This window comes from Cynocephalus volans, chromosome 14, assembly GCF_027409185.1.
Source record: "Cynocephalus volans isolate mCynVol1 chromosome 14, mCynVol1.pri, whole genome shotgun sequence".
Classification (NCBI taxonomy): Eukaryota; Metazoa; Chordata; class Mammalia; order Dermoptera; family Cynocephalidae; genus Cynocephalus; species Cynocephalus volans.
In genome coordinates, this window is record NC_084473.1 from 67,512,839 (window position 1) to 67,529,210 (window position 16,372).

At 46.9% G+C, this 16,372-nt stretch overlaps 1 protein-coding gene across 1 annotated transcript; it reads left to right on the forward strand.

The window, feature by feature from the left end:
* The first annotated feature begins 464 nt into the window (after positions 1-464).
* Positions 465-10,301, forward strand: NAGK (N-acetylglucosamine kinase). Its single transcript, XM_063078498.1, has 10 exons — positions 465-677; positions 2,838-2,922; positions 3,075-3,173; positions 3,962-4,103; positions 4,863-4,973; positions 5,701-5,813; positions 7,566-7,653; positions 8,635-8,732; positions 9,203-9,281; positions 9,979-10,301. The coding sequence occupies exons 1-10, from the start codon at positions 649-651 to the stop codon at positions 10,167-10,169; spliced, it is 1,035 nt and encodes a 344-aa protein (XP_062934568.1). The 5' UTR covers positions 465-648; the 3' UTR covers positions 10,170-10,301.
* Positions 10,302-16,372: the final 6,071 nt, after the last annotated feature.

A 16,372-nucleotide genomic window follows, 5' to 3' on the forward strand; every position in this document is an offset into this window, starting at 1 on the left:
GGTAATAAAAGACTTGTAAAACCGTATCTACTAGTTTGCCCGGCAGTCTATGTCCCCCCAAATACCCTCTGCAAAAGAACTAAACTGCGTGGTTAGCAATAGCTGAAGGGATCCTTCTCAGGGCTGCCAGGACAGCCTCGCGGGCTTTTCCCCTTTTCCAACCGGTTTCTAGTTCCTCCGGGTTCCGTACATTCACACGAGCGGAGCGTAACAATCAGTGCTGGTGTCTGTGTGTGCACACGTGACTCTCGCCATCGCCACGTACATTATAGTGATTTCTGTGAAGGATTCAGAGGACCGCTTGGTTTGCGCGCGGCTCCCTGATCCCACGTGTCCGTGGGGCTCTAACCACTCGCGCGTCACTGTCTGCGTCACCGTCTGCAAGCAATGCGCACGCGCCGCGCGGGGCCGCCAGCAACTTCCGGGAGCTGAGGGGCAGGGCGGGCTGGGCAGTGGCGAGTCACGCGGGTTGGAGTCAGCCTGAGACAAGGGGCGGTCCACGGCGCCACGCCCCGCGCACGCGCTCTGGCAGTCAGCTGGACTGCGCGGGCGGTCACCTGAGGCGGGCGGTGCCGATCAGGCTGGAGGGAAGGAAGCGTTAGGTGGGAAGGAACAGACGGCGGGACCAGCGGCGGCGGTGACAGTAACATGGCCGCTCTCTACGGAGGTGTGGAGGGGTGAGTGCGACTCGGCGGAGGGAGCCCGAGAGGGGCGGCCTGGGCCGTGCCGGGCCCGAGGGCGGGGCGGAAAGTCGTGGCCAGGTCCACAGGCAGATGGCCTCGCGCCTCAATGTCCGGCCACTTTAGGCTTTTGGGCTGCGGGGCCTTGTGGAGGAGGGGTATGTGCACGCACAGTGGTGCCTTTCCGCTTGTGGACGTGTGCTTTGCACGGACTCTGAGACTGCCACGGCCACGCCCTGGGGGGGGGTCTTTTGTGTTTCACGGCGGAACCACGCCCCCTTTTCCCACTGACGACCCACTCCTCCTTCTCGCGCTGAAGAAGCAGCTGCTTTTCCCATTCCCGATCCTGGAGAGTTTTGCTGAACAGGTGTCAGGTGTGAAGTTCCTGGAGTGGGGAGTGGGAGTGGGGCAGAAGCTGCGAAAACAGCTTTGCCATAGGGTATCTGGGAGCTGAGCAGCTCTGAGCCAGAGTGCTTGCTTGTCCTGATGCCTGAAACTCCTGCATTCCTGTGGACACTCCAGGCTCCTCACAGTAGATTGAACCCATGTTGTTCTTGCATTTTTCCTGCTCAGAAGCTCGTCTACTGGACTTTTTGTAATAACTCTATCTCTGGGTATGGCTGTGGGCAGGACATTTGTCCTCTCTGGGCTTCAGTTACCATATGCGTAAAGTGAGGACAGGGATGAACAAGATAATCGCCAACTCCCCTGCCAGTGACATTCTGTGAATCTGGGTGTGTTGAATCAGGGCGTAGTAGAGGGTGGCTCTCTTCTCAGCTGGGGCACTGTACTTTTCAGTGTGAGATAGGATTCACTTCTCTGGCAGCCACATTTCACTGCGATTCACAGACCCCAAAATCTTTTCTCTGTCTTGTATCTGTAATACCTTTGTTTATTTATTTATTTATTTTTTGTCTTTTTCGTGACCGGCACTCAGCCAGTGAGTGCACCGGCCAGTCCCGTATAGGATCCGAACCCGCGGCGGGAGCGTCGCCGCGCTCCCAGCACCGCACTCTCCCGAGTGCGCCACGGGCTCGGCCCTGTAATACCTTTAAAAACAAACAAACAGGCCAGCTCGTGGCTCACTCCGGAGAGTGGTGCTGATAACACCAAGGCCGCGGGTTCGGATCCTATATAGGGATGGCTGGTTAGCTCACTGGCTGAGCATGGTGCTGACAACACCAGTCAAGGGTTAAGATCCCCTTACCGGTCATCTTTAAAAAAAAAAAAAAAAAAAAAGAACAAACAAACAAACAACCCACCCCCCCCCAAGTATAGAAGTTTGCATTCATCCCTGTTATATTCAGCTGTAAGATATGACCCATTTTTTTCCAGTGTCTCAAGAGATTCTTTTGGATATTCAGTCTGCCATCTCAGGCATTAACTACCCCTTGAAACTTAATGTTATCTTTGAATTAGATCAACAGTCTTCAATGTCCTAAGACATTCCTAAAGTACTGATCAATAAAGAAACATACATCCCACCCCTTTCCTCTAAACTACCATTACCCCCAGTAATCAGCATTTGAGGGTTTAGTTGCTTAAGTATAAACAAATGCTCCCTGCTATCTGGGCAGCATTTCTTTCAGGGGTGTCTTGAAGACCTTGGCAGCTGGAACTAGATCTTCAAAGTCATCCTTTAGCTGTTGTGAGAGAAGCAGAGAAATGTACCATTCTTTTTAGCCATATTTACCGATCATTGCCTGTACCAGGCATTGTGCTAGTTACAAGGATAGATAAATGATCCAGAGCTTGATCCAGTAGAGCTCATAGTCTAGTGAGAGATATAAAGCAAATTGACATTCAAAATATAGAGGAATCTTTAATAGCTGTGTGGGCACTGTGAGACCTTAAATAATAGAGGCTTAACTAATGTGTGGGGGTAGGCCACGCATCAGAGGTTTCAAGGAATAGGTGATATATAAGTAGTGTCTTGCAGGATAAGTGGGACATCCCCAAGGGAAGATGAGTAAGAACTACGTTTTGGTTCAAGAGTACAGCAGACACCAAACTACAGTGGGTTTGGGAATGGTAATTGTGTTTGCTGAAGCCGACTTCTCCATCACCCTGGGTTCTCCCTGGGGCAAGGATAGCACAAGTTTAGCTCTATCTGCAGGTGTTTCTAAGCAGGACTGAGTGCCCTCTTGTGTTCTGTAGGGGAGGCACACGGTCCAAGGTCCTTTTACTCTCTGAGGATGGACAGATCCTGGCAGAAGCAGATGGACTGAGCACAAACCACTGGGTAAAAGCCACACTGAGGGGACCATAGGGCTTGGTTCTGGTTTTATTCTCTAACTCCTGTTGAGGTGGTGGCTGGGGCTCATAGAGCAGCCTGTATGGGCAACACACATCCTGCAACCCTTTGTAACTCCTCCTTCTCTTGACTGGGGCCAGCTGATCGGGACGGACAAGTGTGTGGAAAGGATCAATGAGATGGTGAACAGGGCCAAACGGAAAGCAGGGGTGGATCCTCTTGTACCGCTTCGAAGCTTGGTGAGTCTGGGATAGAACCTGGGAATTAAGCCATAGCAACACTGAGACAGGTAGCAAGTTTGGACTAGATGAGTTTGATGACTGTAGAGGAAAACGCCTCCAAGGCTTAGTCTCTGGTATATAAACTCTCATGATCTCGCTCATTCTTGTGGCTTCAGTTGCCATCTACAAGCCACAGGTGTATTGGAAGAGCATGGGGCTTTGGAGAGCCTTTGAGACCTTGGTTTGAATGTCAGCTTTGCCATCTGTATGACCCTACGCAGGTTACTTACTTTCTCTTAGCCTCAGTTTCCTCATTGGAAAATGTGGATAGCAGTAGGTACCTCAGAGTTGTTGGGAAGGTTAAAATGACATGATACATCCCAAAATGGTTATCATAGAGCCTGCCCCATGAGCACTCATTAAACGTTAGCTAGTAGTGTCCCTAGCTCAGATCTTTCTTCCAAGTTGCTGTAGCTCTGGCTACTCCCTGGACATGCAAGTGAGATGTTCTGTAGGCATAATAACCCTGCAAGCTTATCTCTCTATCTCCCCTCATCTTGCTCCCCTGCCTGATTTTTCACTCTTGTCCTCACAAGCTCCAACCTGGCATTGTTGAATCCCCTCTTTCCTCTCTCCATTCCCAGTCCAAGTTGTCCTTGCAGCTGCGGCCATCTGAGAGGTCACTGTGTGGGGCAGGAGGAGGACTGGGGCTGGATGAGCAGGAGGCAGGCATCAGGAGGGGCGGGGGTTGAGAAAGGAGCTGGGGCTGGGGTTCTGCTTTCCTGCTCACCTCCCGCGTGGCCTAGGGCCTATCCCTGAGCGGTGGGGAGCAGGAGGATGCGGTGAGGATCCTGATGGAGGAGCTGAGGGACCGATTTCCCTACCTGAGCGAAAGCTACTTAATCACCACCGACGCCGCCGGCTCCATCGCCACAGCTACGCCGGATGGTGAGGAGGTGGAGGGAGGGGTGAGGTTGAGAACTGGTTTTCTTGGGAAAGCCCCTTAGATGTAAGTAGCAAAACTTGTCTTGCAAATATCTGGAAGGCAGCCTCTGTAACATTACCCCCAACTCTCCTTTCATGAGCTTAAGTCCCTGCTAGAGCAAGGACTGGACAGGAGGAGGAAGGGCAGGAAAGGTATCTTGATGGGAAGCGAGGAGAGTCAAGCATAAACAGAGGAAAGAGTCCCTGGGGGCAGTGTGGTGATGAAGGCCAGCTGGGGGGAGCTCTGTGCTAGTGTAAGGAGAGGCAGCATCATGGGATTGGTGTTGGAATCCCAGCTTCTGTAACTTATGGAACTCCCTGAATTTCAATGTCCTAATCTATAAAATGGGAGTAATTGTATTCATAAGGTGGTTTAGGATATTGAATGAGTGTCACTGTGAGAACAAGGCCAGGCACAATCTCTGTCACACAGTAGGTACTGAGAAAAGCAGGAAGAGTCACTTGAAGACTGGCTGGCAAGGAGCCACATTTCCTCGAGTGCGGATTCGTGTTTCTCTGTCCCCCAGAGAAGGGCTCTGTACAGTTGGAGTTTCTCTGAAATCCAGGCCTCTTCAGGCAGGAAACTATCTGGGACAGTATTCTCTACAAGACTGGGTGGTGATCCCTTTGCCTGGGGCTGGTTTCTGTCTTTCTGCAACAGTCAGAAGCTGTTGCTCTATGCAGGGCCTTGGCCATGCTGAGCTTCCCTTACCCTTTATCCAGGTGGGATCGTGCTCATCTCTGGGACAGGCTCCAACTGCAGGCTCATCAACCCTGATGGCTCTGAGAGTGGCTGCGGCGGCTGGGGCCACATGATGGGGGACGAGGGCTCAGGTGAGCTTACCCCACCTGGGCCTGGCTCAGGGTCCTGAACCCTTCCCTTCCTGCAGCTCCCCATCTTTCTTTGCCCTGACCTACACCCACTGACCCCCTGGGGTGTTCTGGGTACAGCTCCTGAACCTGACCGTTAGAAATATAGGATAATGACTGTGAGATCAAAGAGATGCAAATGCTGGACTAACTGCTGACCTTGCTCTTCAGCAGTATTTGCGCCTGGAATTCAGATTCATACCTTAGCACAATAGCCATGGCCTACCTGTGTTGACTTTTAGAGTCCTTAGGAGCTGAAATATGAAGGTTAAGGTTATAGATGCCAGGAGATGCCAGTCTGCTCATGGAAAAGGGGTGTAGAGGACACTCCCACCATTACTTGTTTATAGATAACATTGTGTACATTTTCATTGGGGCCTTTGGGATCCAACTCATGGCAGTGTCTCCAGTGGTGTTTGTGACAGCTGACTGACCTTGTCTTATCTTTGAGTGGGAGTTAGTGTGACACAGAGCAAGTTAGTGTGACACCTATTCCATCTTCTCCCTCCAGCTTTCCCATGGCTGAGTCAGTCAGATACAGTTTGATTAGAGGCCCCCCAGGCTGGAAATCAGGAAACCTAATTTGCTATAAAACCTGAGCATATCACTAACCCTATCTAGGTCTGAGTTTTTTTCCTGGGGAGCTCAGAGAGATTGCCCCTATCTTCTTAGCCCTCTCTGCTCTCTGCAGCATACTGGATCGCACATCAAGCAGTGAAAATAGTGTTTGACTCCATTGACAACCTAGAGGCGGCTCCTCATGATATTGGCTACGTCAAACAGGCCATGTTCAACTATTTCCAGGTATTCCTTTTGCCCCCAATAAACATGCACACCTGGGGTAGGGCAGTAGGAGACTCTGAGCAGGAGTGCATGCAGGAGAGGGACCTGGTGGGCCAAAGGGAGATCAAGATGAGTTGTGATAAGAGGTGGAGTGGAGAAGTCGTAGGTGAGGACAAGATTCAGAATGATGTGGGCAGTGTGCTCCAGGAGAGTGTCAGTCATGAGGAAGGGGTGATTTGGGGACAAGTGGTTAGTTAGACTTCATTCTTGGGCAGCTAAAACCTACTGGAAGGTGAAAGCAGATAGCATTCTAGGCTAAGATGAAAAGTTCAGGGTGAGGTCAGGAGGCAGAGACAGCAAGTAGAGTCTGAACAAGTGTGTTGGATGGTGAGCTGCTTCTGGCCTGCATGGGTCAGGAGAGCCTATTAAGAGATGGGCTGGGGGAAGTGCAGCCTCCTTCCCAGGGCATTGGGGATTGACTCCTCCTTACTTGTGCTGTGCTCATTTGTAGTGGGTTAGGAAACAGCTACCTTTAGAAGAACCAGAGGTAAAAGGTGGGATAGGTGGAAGGGATAGGTGGAAGGAAGAGGAGGAAGATAAATTTATTTGATAGATATCTCTCTGCATGAAAGCCAGTTAGTCTTTTTGTCCAGCCACATAGGCAAGCAGGGGCTGGGACCAAGGACAGAGATTAGTGATGCTGGAAAGTAGGACCTGTATTCTCAGGGCTGAGGGACTGGTGATTAAAGAGGAACTCTGGCCTGGGCCAACGTGAGGAGTAGGGAGATACCAGGAAGAGAAATCACTTCTATAGCAGTTGCTGTAGGAAGTGGAGTTAAGCTATCCTAACCCAATTGGTTTTAAACTCTGCTAGTATGTCAGTTGCTCCCTTTTCTATCCTTTAGTCACTCTTATAAAAAGATTAAGTGAGATGTATAAAATGCTTCGTACATTGCTGAAGGTGCTCAAATTCCAGCATTCTCCCCCACTCCAGCCTCATTCTATTTTCTAAAATGTCTTCTAGGGAATCACTGGTATCTTAGGAACTTAGAGGTGTTAAGGGTGTGTAAGTTTTGGTGGAAGAGGGACCTTCTGTGGTCAAATACATTTGGGAGAAACAAATTGATTTTTTGATTGCAAGACTTCTCAGAGCCTTTAATTTACTAATGTGCATTGTGATTTTCCAAGGGAGAGAGTTGCAGTTTGCAATGTTCCTCAGATTCCTTTGACCAAAGAAATCTTTTCAAGAGTACCTGAAGGAACTACAGAACACACTTCTCAGATGAGAAATCTCAAGTCCTTGCACTTTCTAGAGCTAAAAAACCCCCAAAACCAAAACTATTCAATTATGTTGAGTGAAATAAGCAAAGCACAGAGGGATAAATACCGCATGTGCTCACTCATATGTGGGAGCTAAGAGAGAAAGGAAGGAAAGACCACAGTTACAGAGGGAGGGAACATTCCTAGGGCTACAAAGCAGAGTGGGGAGGGGGGATAATTGGGTGGGGACATGGGGTACAAAAGTAATTTCTGGTAATGGGTATGCCCCAGTATGAACCTGGCCCTCACATCATGGGCATGAGAGGTGACAGTTAGCTTTGTGTCTCATGAATATTCTTAGTAAATACATAAAAGAACCCCCCTCCCCCAAACCAAAAACTATTCAAGCTTTTCAAATAGTAGAAACATTAGGAAGGGGTCAGCTTGGGTGGGCAAACTGAGACTTTTCTTTTGCTTCTGATGGCTACCTTGTGCCCTTTCTCTTTCTCACAGGTGCCAGATCGGCTAGGAATCCTCTCCCACCTGTATAGGGACTTTGATAAATGCAGGTTTGCTGGATTTTGCCGGAAAATTGCAGAAGGTACTGGAGGTGTAGCAGGGTTTTATCTGGCTTTTTTCCCCAAAGACATCCCTAATGGCGGGGGGGGGGGGGGGGGCGGTGGCGGGGTGCAGTGGGGTTCAGATGGGGGCTGGATGCCAGTCTCCTTCTCGATAAGTGACCTCTGTTCACTGCCACCACGGGCCTTGGTGATGGGCCTTGGGATGGAGGCAGGACATGCAGGTTGTGTTTACAATTTTGTATTACCTGTGATTCTCCCCTTGATAGCTATTATGGCTTGTGCAGGCTGTATGCCTGTTTCTGAGAAGTTTATGAAGCAGTGTCCTTTGGACAAATCTATAACTTTTTTTTTTAAACCAGTTATACTTAAAGAATTAGGGGTTATAGAGAGGTTAAGCATATTTTGTTGGGTATCAGGAGAAGCTAAACATAGGGCTCGTTTGTCTACACATTGCTGTTTCTCCACTATAAGGTCCATACTCCCTGAATTTGGATTTCTGCAGCCTCAGGGCATTCTAAGGCTCTCTTAAGTCCCACTTGACTGAGGCCCCTCCAGAACAGTGCCAGGAGGGGGCTCACCAACAGTGGACTCTAGGGGTGGGGTGGGGGCACTGACCGGAATACCAGTGAGTTGCTTAATTGTAGTCCTGGGTTCCCAGAGTGGAGACCCTCGTAGAGACAGATTCATAGTAATTTATTGTAAGCTGGAGTACAAACCAGGTGCCAGCGCTGCCCTTCTCAGTGCTTGAATGAGCCATTTCCATACAGGGCACCCCTCCAAGAGGGGAAGTACTTGGGGTGTGTGTGTTGGGGGTTAAGGGTTGAGAGGTGGCAGTGGAGGCTTGCCAGTGCACCCTCCATCAGGTGGGCATCCATCCTGATTTAGACTTGTGCTTGCTATAGGTGCTCCCATGGTTGCTGCCTTGCGACAGAGAGAGTAACCCAAGACTGGCAGCTCCCTACGTATTCACTAGCTTCTTTCTTCCCTCCTCCTTACTGCAGGTGCTCAGCAGGGAGACCCGCTTTCCCGTTACATCTTCAGGAAGGCTGGGGAGATGCTGGGCAGACACGTTGTAGCAGTGTTGCCTGAGATTGACCCGGTGAGTTGAGGTAGAAAATGAAGGGGGGGTTGCTGCTGGGCCAGAGTTGGCCCTTTCCTATTAGGGATGGGACTGTCCCCTCAAACCCTGTGTGAATTGGACACTATTTTAAATGAACTTAGGATATGAGAAAAATTTCTATAACCCAAGAATGTTCTTGGGTCAAGTGCCTCCTCTGTCAGTAATCTGTGTTCATATAGTAAACTGGTTTAGTGTGCCTGTCCCTGTCTTTCAGTTATGTCTTTGTCCATCTCCCTCCCCTCTTTCCTTCCTCTTCTCTCCCTTGCCTTTATGAGTGGCTCCTATTTCCTCCCTTTTTTTTTTTTTCTTTTCCTTGAGTCTGCCTTCTGTTTCTTTTGGGAAAAGGGAGAGTAACTGGGATAAGGTGAGTTGGTCTTAGGAAACCTACCCCCTTCAGCACTGGAGAGGCTTCGTCAGCCTCCAGCATCTATTTTGTGCTCTCTGGCCAGGTATTGTTCCAGGGGGAGCTTGGCCTCCCCATCTTGTGTGTGGGCTCTGTGTGGAAGAGCTGGGAGCTGCTGAAGGAAGGTGAGTCTGGGGTAGGGCGAGGAGAAGGGCAAACAGATGATGGGGTTGGAAAGGAGGTGGCCCAAGGAAAGCTGCCCGCCCCAGGGAGAAGTTGGGTTCTGAGGCCTCTACAGGCCACTGATGCCTCAGGCCAAGGCCCTCAACCTTCACTGTGCCATTGAGCCCTTTCACAGTGTCTCATCCAGCTTCCTAGAACTCTTGAAAAGACATTACATTCCAAATGACTTATTAAATAATAACTTTTTAAAAATTGAAGACAAATCTAACTTTAAATCAGAGTTCTAATCAGCATGTGATAACCTGTGGTGACATCCCTAGTCAACATAATCCTAGCCAGAAGGAAGGAAACATGACTTCCTAGTCCTGGCAGCCTTATCTCAGGCAGCTCTGTGGTTTTTGTTAGACATTCTGAAGTAGCACAAGGACCACCGTTGCTATCATGGAGTTCCTGGCATCAGGTGCTCTGGAGCTATGAGGAGGGCAGGCCCCTCAGGGGTTGCTGGCTGTAGTACCCAGAGCTGTTAACTGGGCCTGCTTGCCCTGGTGTGCCCTGTGTGCTGAGGACTTGGCATGGGAGCCCCTTGAGCACCTGCACAGGAATGCCTCAGAGCCTGGGTGTCTTTGTCTCCCCTCCTCCCTGATCTCCACACAGGCTGCTGGTCTCTTCTCATCTCTGTCCTTGTATTCTTCCCTCCAGGTTTCCTTTTGGCACTGACCCAGGGCAGAGAGATCCAGGCCCAGAACTCCTTCTCCAGCTTCACCCTGATGAAGCTGAGGCATTCCTCCGCCCTGGGTGGAGCCAGCCTAGGGGCCAAGCACATCGGGCACCTCCTCCCCATGGACTACAATGTCAGTGCCATTGCCTTCTACTCCTACACTTTCTCCTAGGGGACTGGCCCTGGCTCCACCCCCTCTAAGCCCAGCGGACATTGGGTACTGGAAGGGAGGAGTCTTTCTTCTTTTTTTTCCTTTTTTTAAAAAAAACACATATAGAAGAAAATAAATGCACTTTACCCTCTCCCTTATTGGATTGTGTTATCAAGCACCCTTGCTGTGTACATTCTCAGTGCACCTGCCAGCAGGTGTACCAGAGGGCTCAGGAGTGGTTTTAGTCGAAGGTTTAAAGCCCAACCCCAGGTGCTTGCCTGTGGTCTGCATCCATGCACCAGGCACGTAGGCAGATAATGTGTGTCATTTACCCTCCTCCCCTTTGCCATACATATATGCTGTATGGCTGCCTGTTAACTTGTGACCTGTGACATAGGGTAATGATCCCTGCCCAACCATGGTCAGTGGAACTAAGTTCACTTCATGCAAAACATCACCAGGAGTAACCTTAGGTATATCATGCCCTCTCCTGGGATTTATGGCACTGGGTACAATTCTAGTGTGGGAAAATTTTTACCTCACTAAGTTTGGTAATTACAGGTAAGCAGCACATTTTGCAGTTTTTCATATGAATGAGTTCTTGAGAGTTATGAGGATTGCTCAGATTCAAGAAGGCCAACTAGGCACAGCTTAACTAGGTGGCCTACCTATCTGTTCCTGGCTACTATGAGCCTGGCTCTGGTTATGGCATGATACTTTGTATTGTGGCCCTGGGAATAATGAACGTCGGTGGAGAGCAGAAATTGATTCCTGTCCTGGATACTGTAGTTTCATCAGTGAAGATAAGCGTAAAGCTTCCTGTTTTGCTGCCTGTGCTGCTTGGTGAAGACTGAAGACAGAGTTGATCCACAGTGGCTACCTCTACAGGTCTTTAGACTGTTGTAAGTTATTAGAAGGCATGGATCATGTCCTGGACATCAGCTCTCCTACTTGAGTGCATCAGTTATTCTACAGTTTGTTTTAAAATCAGATTTCTAGGGCTGGCCTGTGGCTCACTCGGGAGAGTGCGGTGCTGATAACACCAAGTCTAAGGGTTCGGATCCTATATAGGGCTGGCTGGTTACCTCACTGGCTGAGCGTAGTGCTGACACCACCAAGCCAAGGGTTAAGATCCCCTTACTGGTCATCTTTCAAAAACAATTATTAAAATAAAAATAATAAAATAAAGTCGGATTTCTGGGCTGGCTGGTTAGCTCAGTTGGTTAGAGTGCAGTGTTTATAACACCAAGGTCAAGGGTTTGGATCCCCATACCCGCCAGCCACCAAAAAAATAAAGTCAGATTTCTGTCTTCTCTTCTCCCCCACCCCCAGGTGTCTGATTCAGTAGGTCAAGGATGGGATGGGGAATTTTCATTTTTACTAAATAGCTTAGGTAATTTTTGGTGCATAGGTCCAGCATCTGCACTGGAGATAGTTCTGCTCTACAGCTTTTGAGTTCTGGTTCCGTCCTCTGAGGGGTCTTGGATACTAGTATGTTGCCCAAGTAGGATGACACTGTTCTTTCACAGTGTAGTGTTCTTATAGAACAGAATGGCAACAGCTCTCATGCCATCAGCTCTAGCCCAGTGCAGCAAGCTGGAACTTTGAGCAATATGAACTCAAGCCAAGTCCCTTTTGGACAGCCAGTCACCTTCACAGCCAGCCGTGACCAGACCATTGGGGTCCAGCACTCAGCAAGTCTCCAGTACATTACCTAGTAAATGCTTGCCAAGGACGCAATAGAGGTGCCTTTGATATTTCCCATAGTCCTAATAATACTTATGAATGGTGAGCTTTGGAAAGTTTTTTTGTACATGCTCTCAGGATGAGTATATAAATATTGAGACCTACTTATGTCTTTCAGGATACAGCCATTGTCTAGACTCTACAATTCCAATTGGACACGAGAAGTTTTAGAACAGAGGAAGGAGAATATCTTGATTGGTTTTTTTAGTGTCAGCACATAAGTGTCAAAGAAATGTTAGCTGAAAAATTGAAGGCAATATTAAAGTGCATAAGGCCAGATGTGTTCCTAGTTCCTATCACATAGAGGAGATGTGATGAGGTTGCTTACTATCCACACAGGTTGCAGTGCAGAAAATCATAAGTGATTTTTATTGAGTTTCTCCCTTTTTTTTTGAAGACTGTGTCTTGCCCTTTAATTTTAAACTTATAGTCTCCTTTCGCCAACACGATATCAGGAGCAATTCATGGGGTTCTGCATTACCAAAGCATTGGAAATACATTCATCTCATCTGAGCCTATAACAGCCCTGTGACTAGGCAAGAGAGTTTGGAACAAGCACTGAACTTGAATGCAGCTAACATGGCCTTCATCTACCTATGTGATCTCATGGACAGCACACCCTCATCTGTCCCATTCTTTCAGCAAACATATTAATCTTTCCATGAACTTTCTGAAGTACCCTCATAGTACTTGCAAAAGCTATAAATAGGCAAGTTAGATCAGATTTTTTCCCCCTGGTTTTAGGAAGGAGGCAATGAAATGATAGGGCTCAAAGCAAAACCCAAGCACCCTGGTCCGGTCCAGTGATTTTCCTATAAAACACAGCCCCTCAAATCCTTGGGAGATTTAAGGTAGCTGCATATAAAACAAGTATGAATCACCAAACTTATCTCCACAACAGCAGGGACTATTCCTTGTTAACCAGTAGCCCTGCTGTCTAACACAATGCTTGGCACGTGGCAGGCTCTCAAACTTGTTCAATATTATAAGGCAGATATGGAATTGCTTCACTTGTTTTCTAGGTAGGAGTTAGTTTTGCCCAGAAACAGGAAAATATCCAGTTTCTTCTAGCCTGAGGATTCCATTACCACCTCTTCCTTCAAAGCTGTGTGTATTATTGCCACTATTGGTTATCATGTATTAAGTACCAGGCAGTATTTTAAAAATAAATTCAAGCTGGCTGGTTAGCTCAGTAGGTTAGAACACAGGCTTGTAACGTGAAGGTCAAGGGTTCAGATCCCTGTATGGGCCGACCACCAACAGAAATAAATATAAATTCTAATTTTCACTATGGCCTCGGGGGATGTGTTTTACCTCTACGGATAAACCAAAGTTCAGGCCAAAGGCACAAACAAAATGGTGAAGGTGGGGTTCACTCAGGTCTGTGACTTCCAAGCCCATGCTTTTACTACTTTGTAATCTTATCTGGAAGGAAAACTAAAATTATGATGCATCTTAAGATGAAAATTACACACACACACACACTGCACATATCCCCATATAGTATGATAATATATAGTGACCCAACCAACCTTAGGAAAAAGGGTACCACTGCCAGCAAATGCATTTTATTCTCATTTTATTGAGATTTTTCAATAGCTGCCATTTAGTTTATATAGCAAATCTTTAAAAAGTAACTTTTTTCCATTTTAATATTTTTATGAAAATTGCTTTCTTCAATTTTAAATCCCTCTCTCCCCCCCAAAGTATTAATGACTATCATGTAATGTGTATTTAGGAAAAAAAAAAAAGCAAAACCAGCTTTTAAATACTTGTGGGAAAGGGATAAAGGTCCAGAGTCAAAATCTTCTGGGCTTGTTGAAGGTGCTGGGCTGCCCCAGGCCACCATCAGCACTTCACCATCCACACCAACAGCTGGGCTGGGCATGCAGAGACCCTCTGGGGGCTTCTCCTTCCACAAGCTCCACCCTTTCTCCTCCCCACCTCTGCGGTCAGCCCTCCTTCCCTCCAAATCTGTCCAAAGGCAGCACAATCTTTAATATATGTTCAGCATTGTAGATGGAGAAATGATATTTAGGAAGTTCAGGGATTCTCACATTGAGTCTAGGGAAGGAAAAACATCCAGCATAGTGCTGATAGCTTCACTTTCTCGTCCACTCAAATACATGCTCATTCTTATCAAGTGGATTTATCAGATGCTTTAAGTCCTGACATGTAGTAGCACAAAAGTTCCTTAAAAAAGAGAAGTTGCAAAATTACCATAAAAGTTTTTGCAGCAGTTCAGGCTCCTTATATGGAGGTTCTTGTGACAAAGCTGGTTCTGATGAGTAGTTCCTTTGACATGCACAGCAGCTTCACCTATAAGTCCTATGTCTGGAGAATTTCATTTAGACCAGAGGAAGTTGAAATCCAAGTTTAAGAGACTCTCCACTGATAAAATGTTTTATATCCATCAACGGTACACTACTCAGCAATAAACTACCCAAACGTGTGTCATGGATGAACCTCAAGAATATTATGCTAGGTAAAAGTGCCAGATACAAGAGACCACATATTGTATGATTCCATTGATATGAAATGTCCAGAAAAGGCAAATTTATAGACAGACAGCAGATTAGTGGTTGCCTAGAGAGGGATGGGAACAGGGATTAAATGTGAATGCATGAAGGATCTTACTGGGAGAGATGAAAATGTTCTAGAACTGAGGAATCGCCATGGCTGTGCCACTAAGTTACTAAAATCACTGAATTGTACACTTGAAATAGGTGAATTTTGATATGTAAAATATACCTCATTAAAGTTGTTTTTTAAAAAAGGACTCCCTGCCTCCCACACACCACCCTTCAAGAATTGAACATTTTTGAAGGCTCACAATCAACAGGACAGGATTATCACTAAGTGTTGATTTACACAGTGAGATATTTTACTATTTTATAGTATAAGCATTTTAATAACTGTAAAATAGTAAAATATTTTTAAAATTTTACTTTTTTTGTTAATAGTATTAAATAGCTTAAAATGTTTATTATTTTCAAATAAGAGGAAGCCAGTAAGAAGGTAGGATTGGAGAAGGTTCAGCAAATCTCACAAAGAAGATTCCTAGTAACAAAATCTAAGGGGGCTCCTTTTAAAGTAAAGATGGTGTATTTGTCCTTTTACAGATTTCTCTCCCATCCCTGGAAGCAGGGAGTGTGAATCTCTTGCCTGATGCCCTGTAGAGATCGTCCCATTCCCACGACCCTCCTAAAAACTAGACTGGGAACAGCAGTTGGGGATTGGGCAGTGGAGGCAGTAGGCTGAGTACTATGCAGGAAACTTGAGCGCCTCCTTGGGTTGGCTTCCTGCTGCCTGTCCTTGTCACCAATAGCAGCTTCAATATGGGAGAAATTTAAAACAAAAAACCTTTCCAAATTGTGACAATTCAAGTCTGTGTATGAAATTCCCAAAGCTGCAGAGAACAGGCTGCAGAAGGTACTCTGTGTACCACACAGAGTGGTGAGACTAGCGGAACTAATGATCCCTATGGGCAATGAAGGGTGAAATGATTCACATGGGGAATTGTAGGCAGAGGTATGAGGAGATCAAGGCCCCCGCTATACACCAAATCAGGGTTAATCCTGCCCTCCTCTCCACCAAGTTCCCAAACTAATGAAGTTTGCATTATCCCAGAGGAGCGTGGCTGGGGATACAGCCTTTCCCAACAGGTGGACATCTCTAAATCTTGGTCAAGTTTTTCAGGTCTCTACCAGTTCCCATACCGCAGTATCACCTAAACCAAGAAAGATTATTAGCCTGTAATGCCAGGACCCTTACTGAAGAAGGCCTGCCCCCTCCAATCACTGCAGGATAAATACCTGGGCTCCTGATGTCTCAAGCCCAGGCAGTCATTTGTCTGCATGGGGTTTGCAGCAGCTGTAATACAGGAAGATTCATTCAAGCTATTTCCTTTGGCTACCTCTTCACACAACTTTCCTCTCTATCATGTGTTGACTGCCAGAGTATTCACCTGACCTACTTACTTCCCAGCATCTCAAGACAAAACTATGACATTACAGCAATTTGGAAAATGCTGCTTAGTATTTCACAAAAAACATTTATTTTTAAGCCATAGTTAGCACTATAACCTTAATTAAAAAGATCCCAGCTGTTGTGACTTTGGACACTAAAGGTTCTGCAAAGATCCAGCCTTTTTCTTATGATCTTTTCTGGTTTGACTGTGATTCCCAAAAGTCAACTATTGTAGTGAGAAACTGGCCCAAAGACTCAGCTGCATGCACCCAGGCCTAGGCTGTATCCTCCAATTTTCTGCTGCAGTTCAAAGGCCTGGAGAAACTGAAAGGCATTCCTTTATTATTATTTTCCCTTGAAGAGAAAGAGATAAATTTATTTTCTCTTGGAGTTTAAAGTTATCCTAAAGTTTTAGAGTTGAATAAATAATCACAATAATCAGAAACCAATCACTAATAAACTAACACTGGGACCAGCAAGATTGGCAACTGTGAAAAATACATGTTCCA

Bases quoted from the DNA above. Each gene is read 5' to 3' on its own strand.
- NAGK (XM_063078498.1), top strand. From the start codon at position 649: ATGGCCGCTCTCTACGGAGGTGTGGAGGG. The intron at 4,104-4,862 runs GTGAGGAGGTGG...CCCTTTATCCAG, and splicing joins CGCCACAGCTACGCCGGATG to GTGGGATCGTGCTCATCTCT. The intron at 4,974-5,700 runs GTGAGCTTACCC...TGCTCTCTGCAG, and splicing joins GATGGGGGACGAGGGCTCAG to CATACTGGATCGCACATCAA.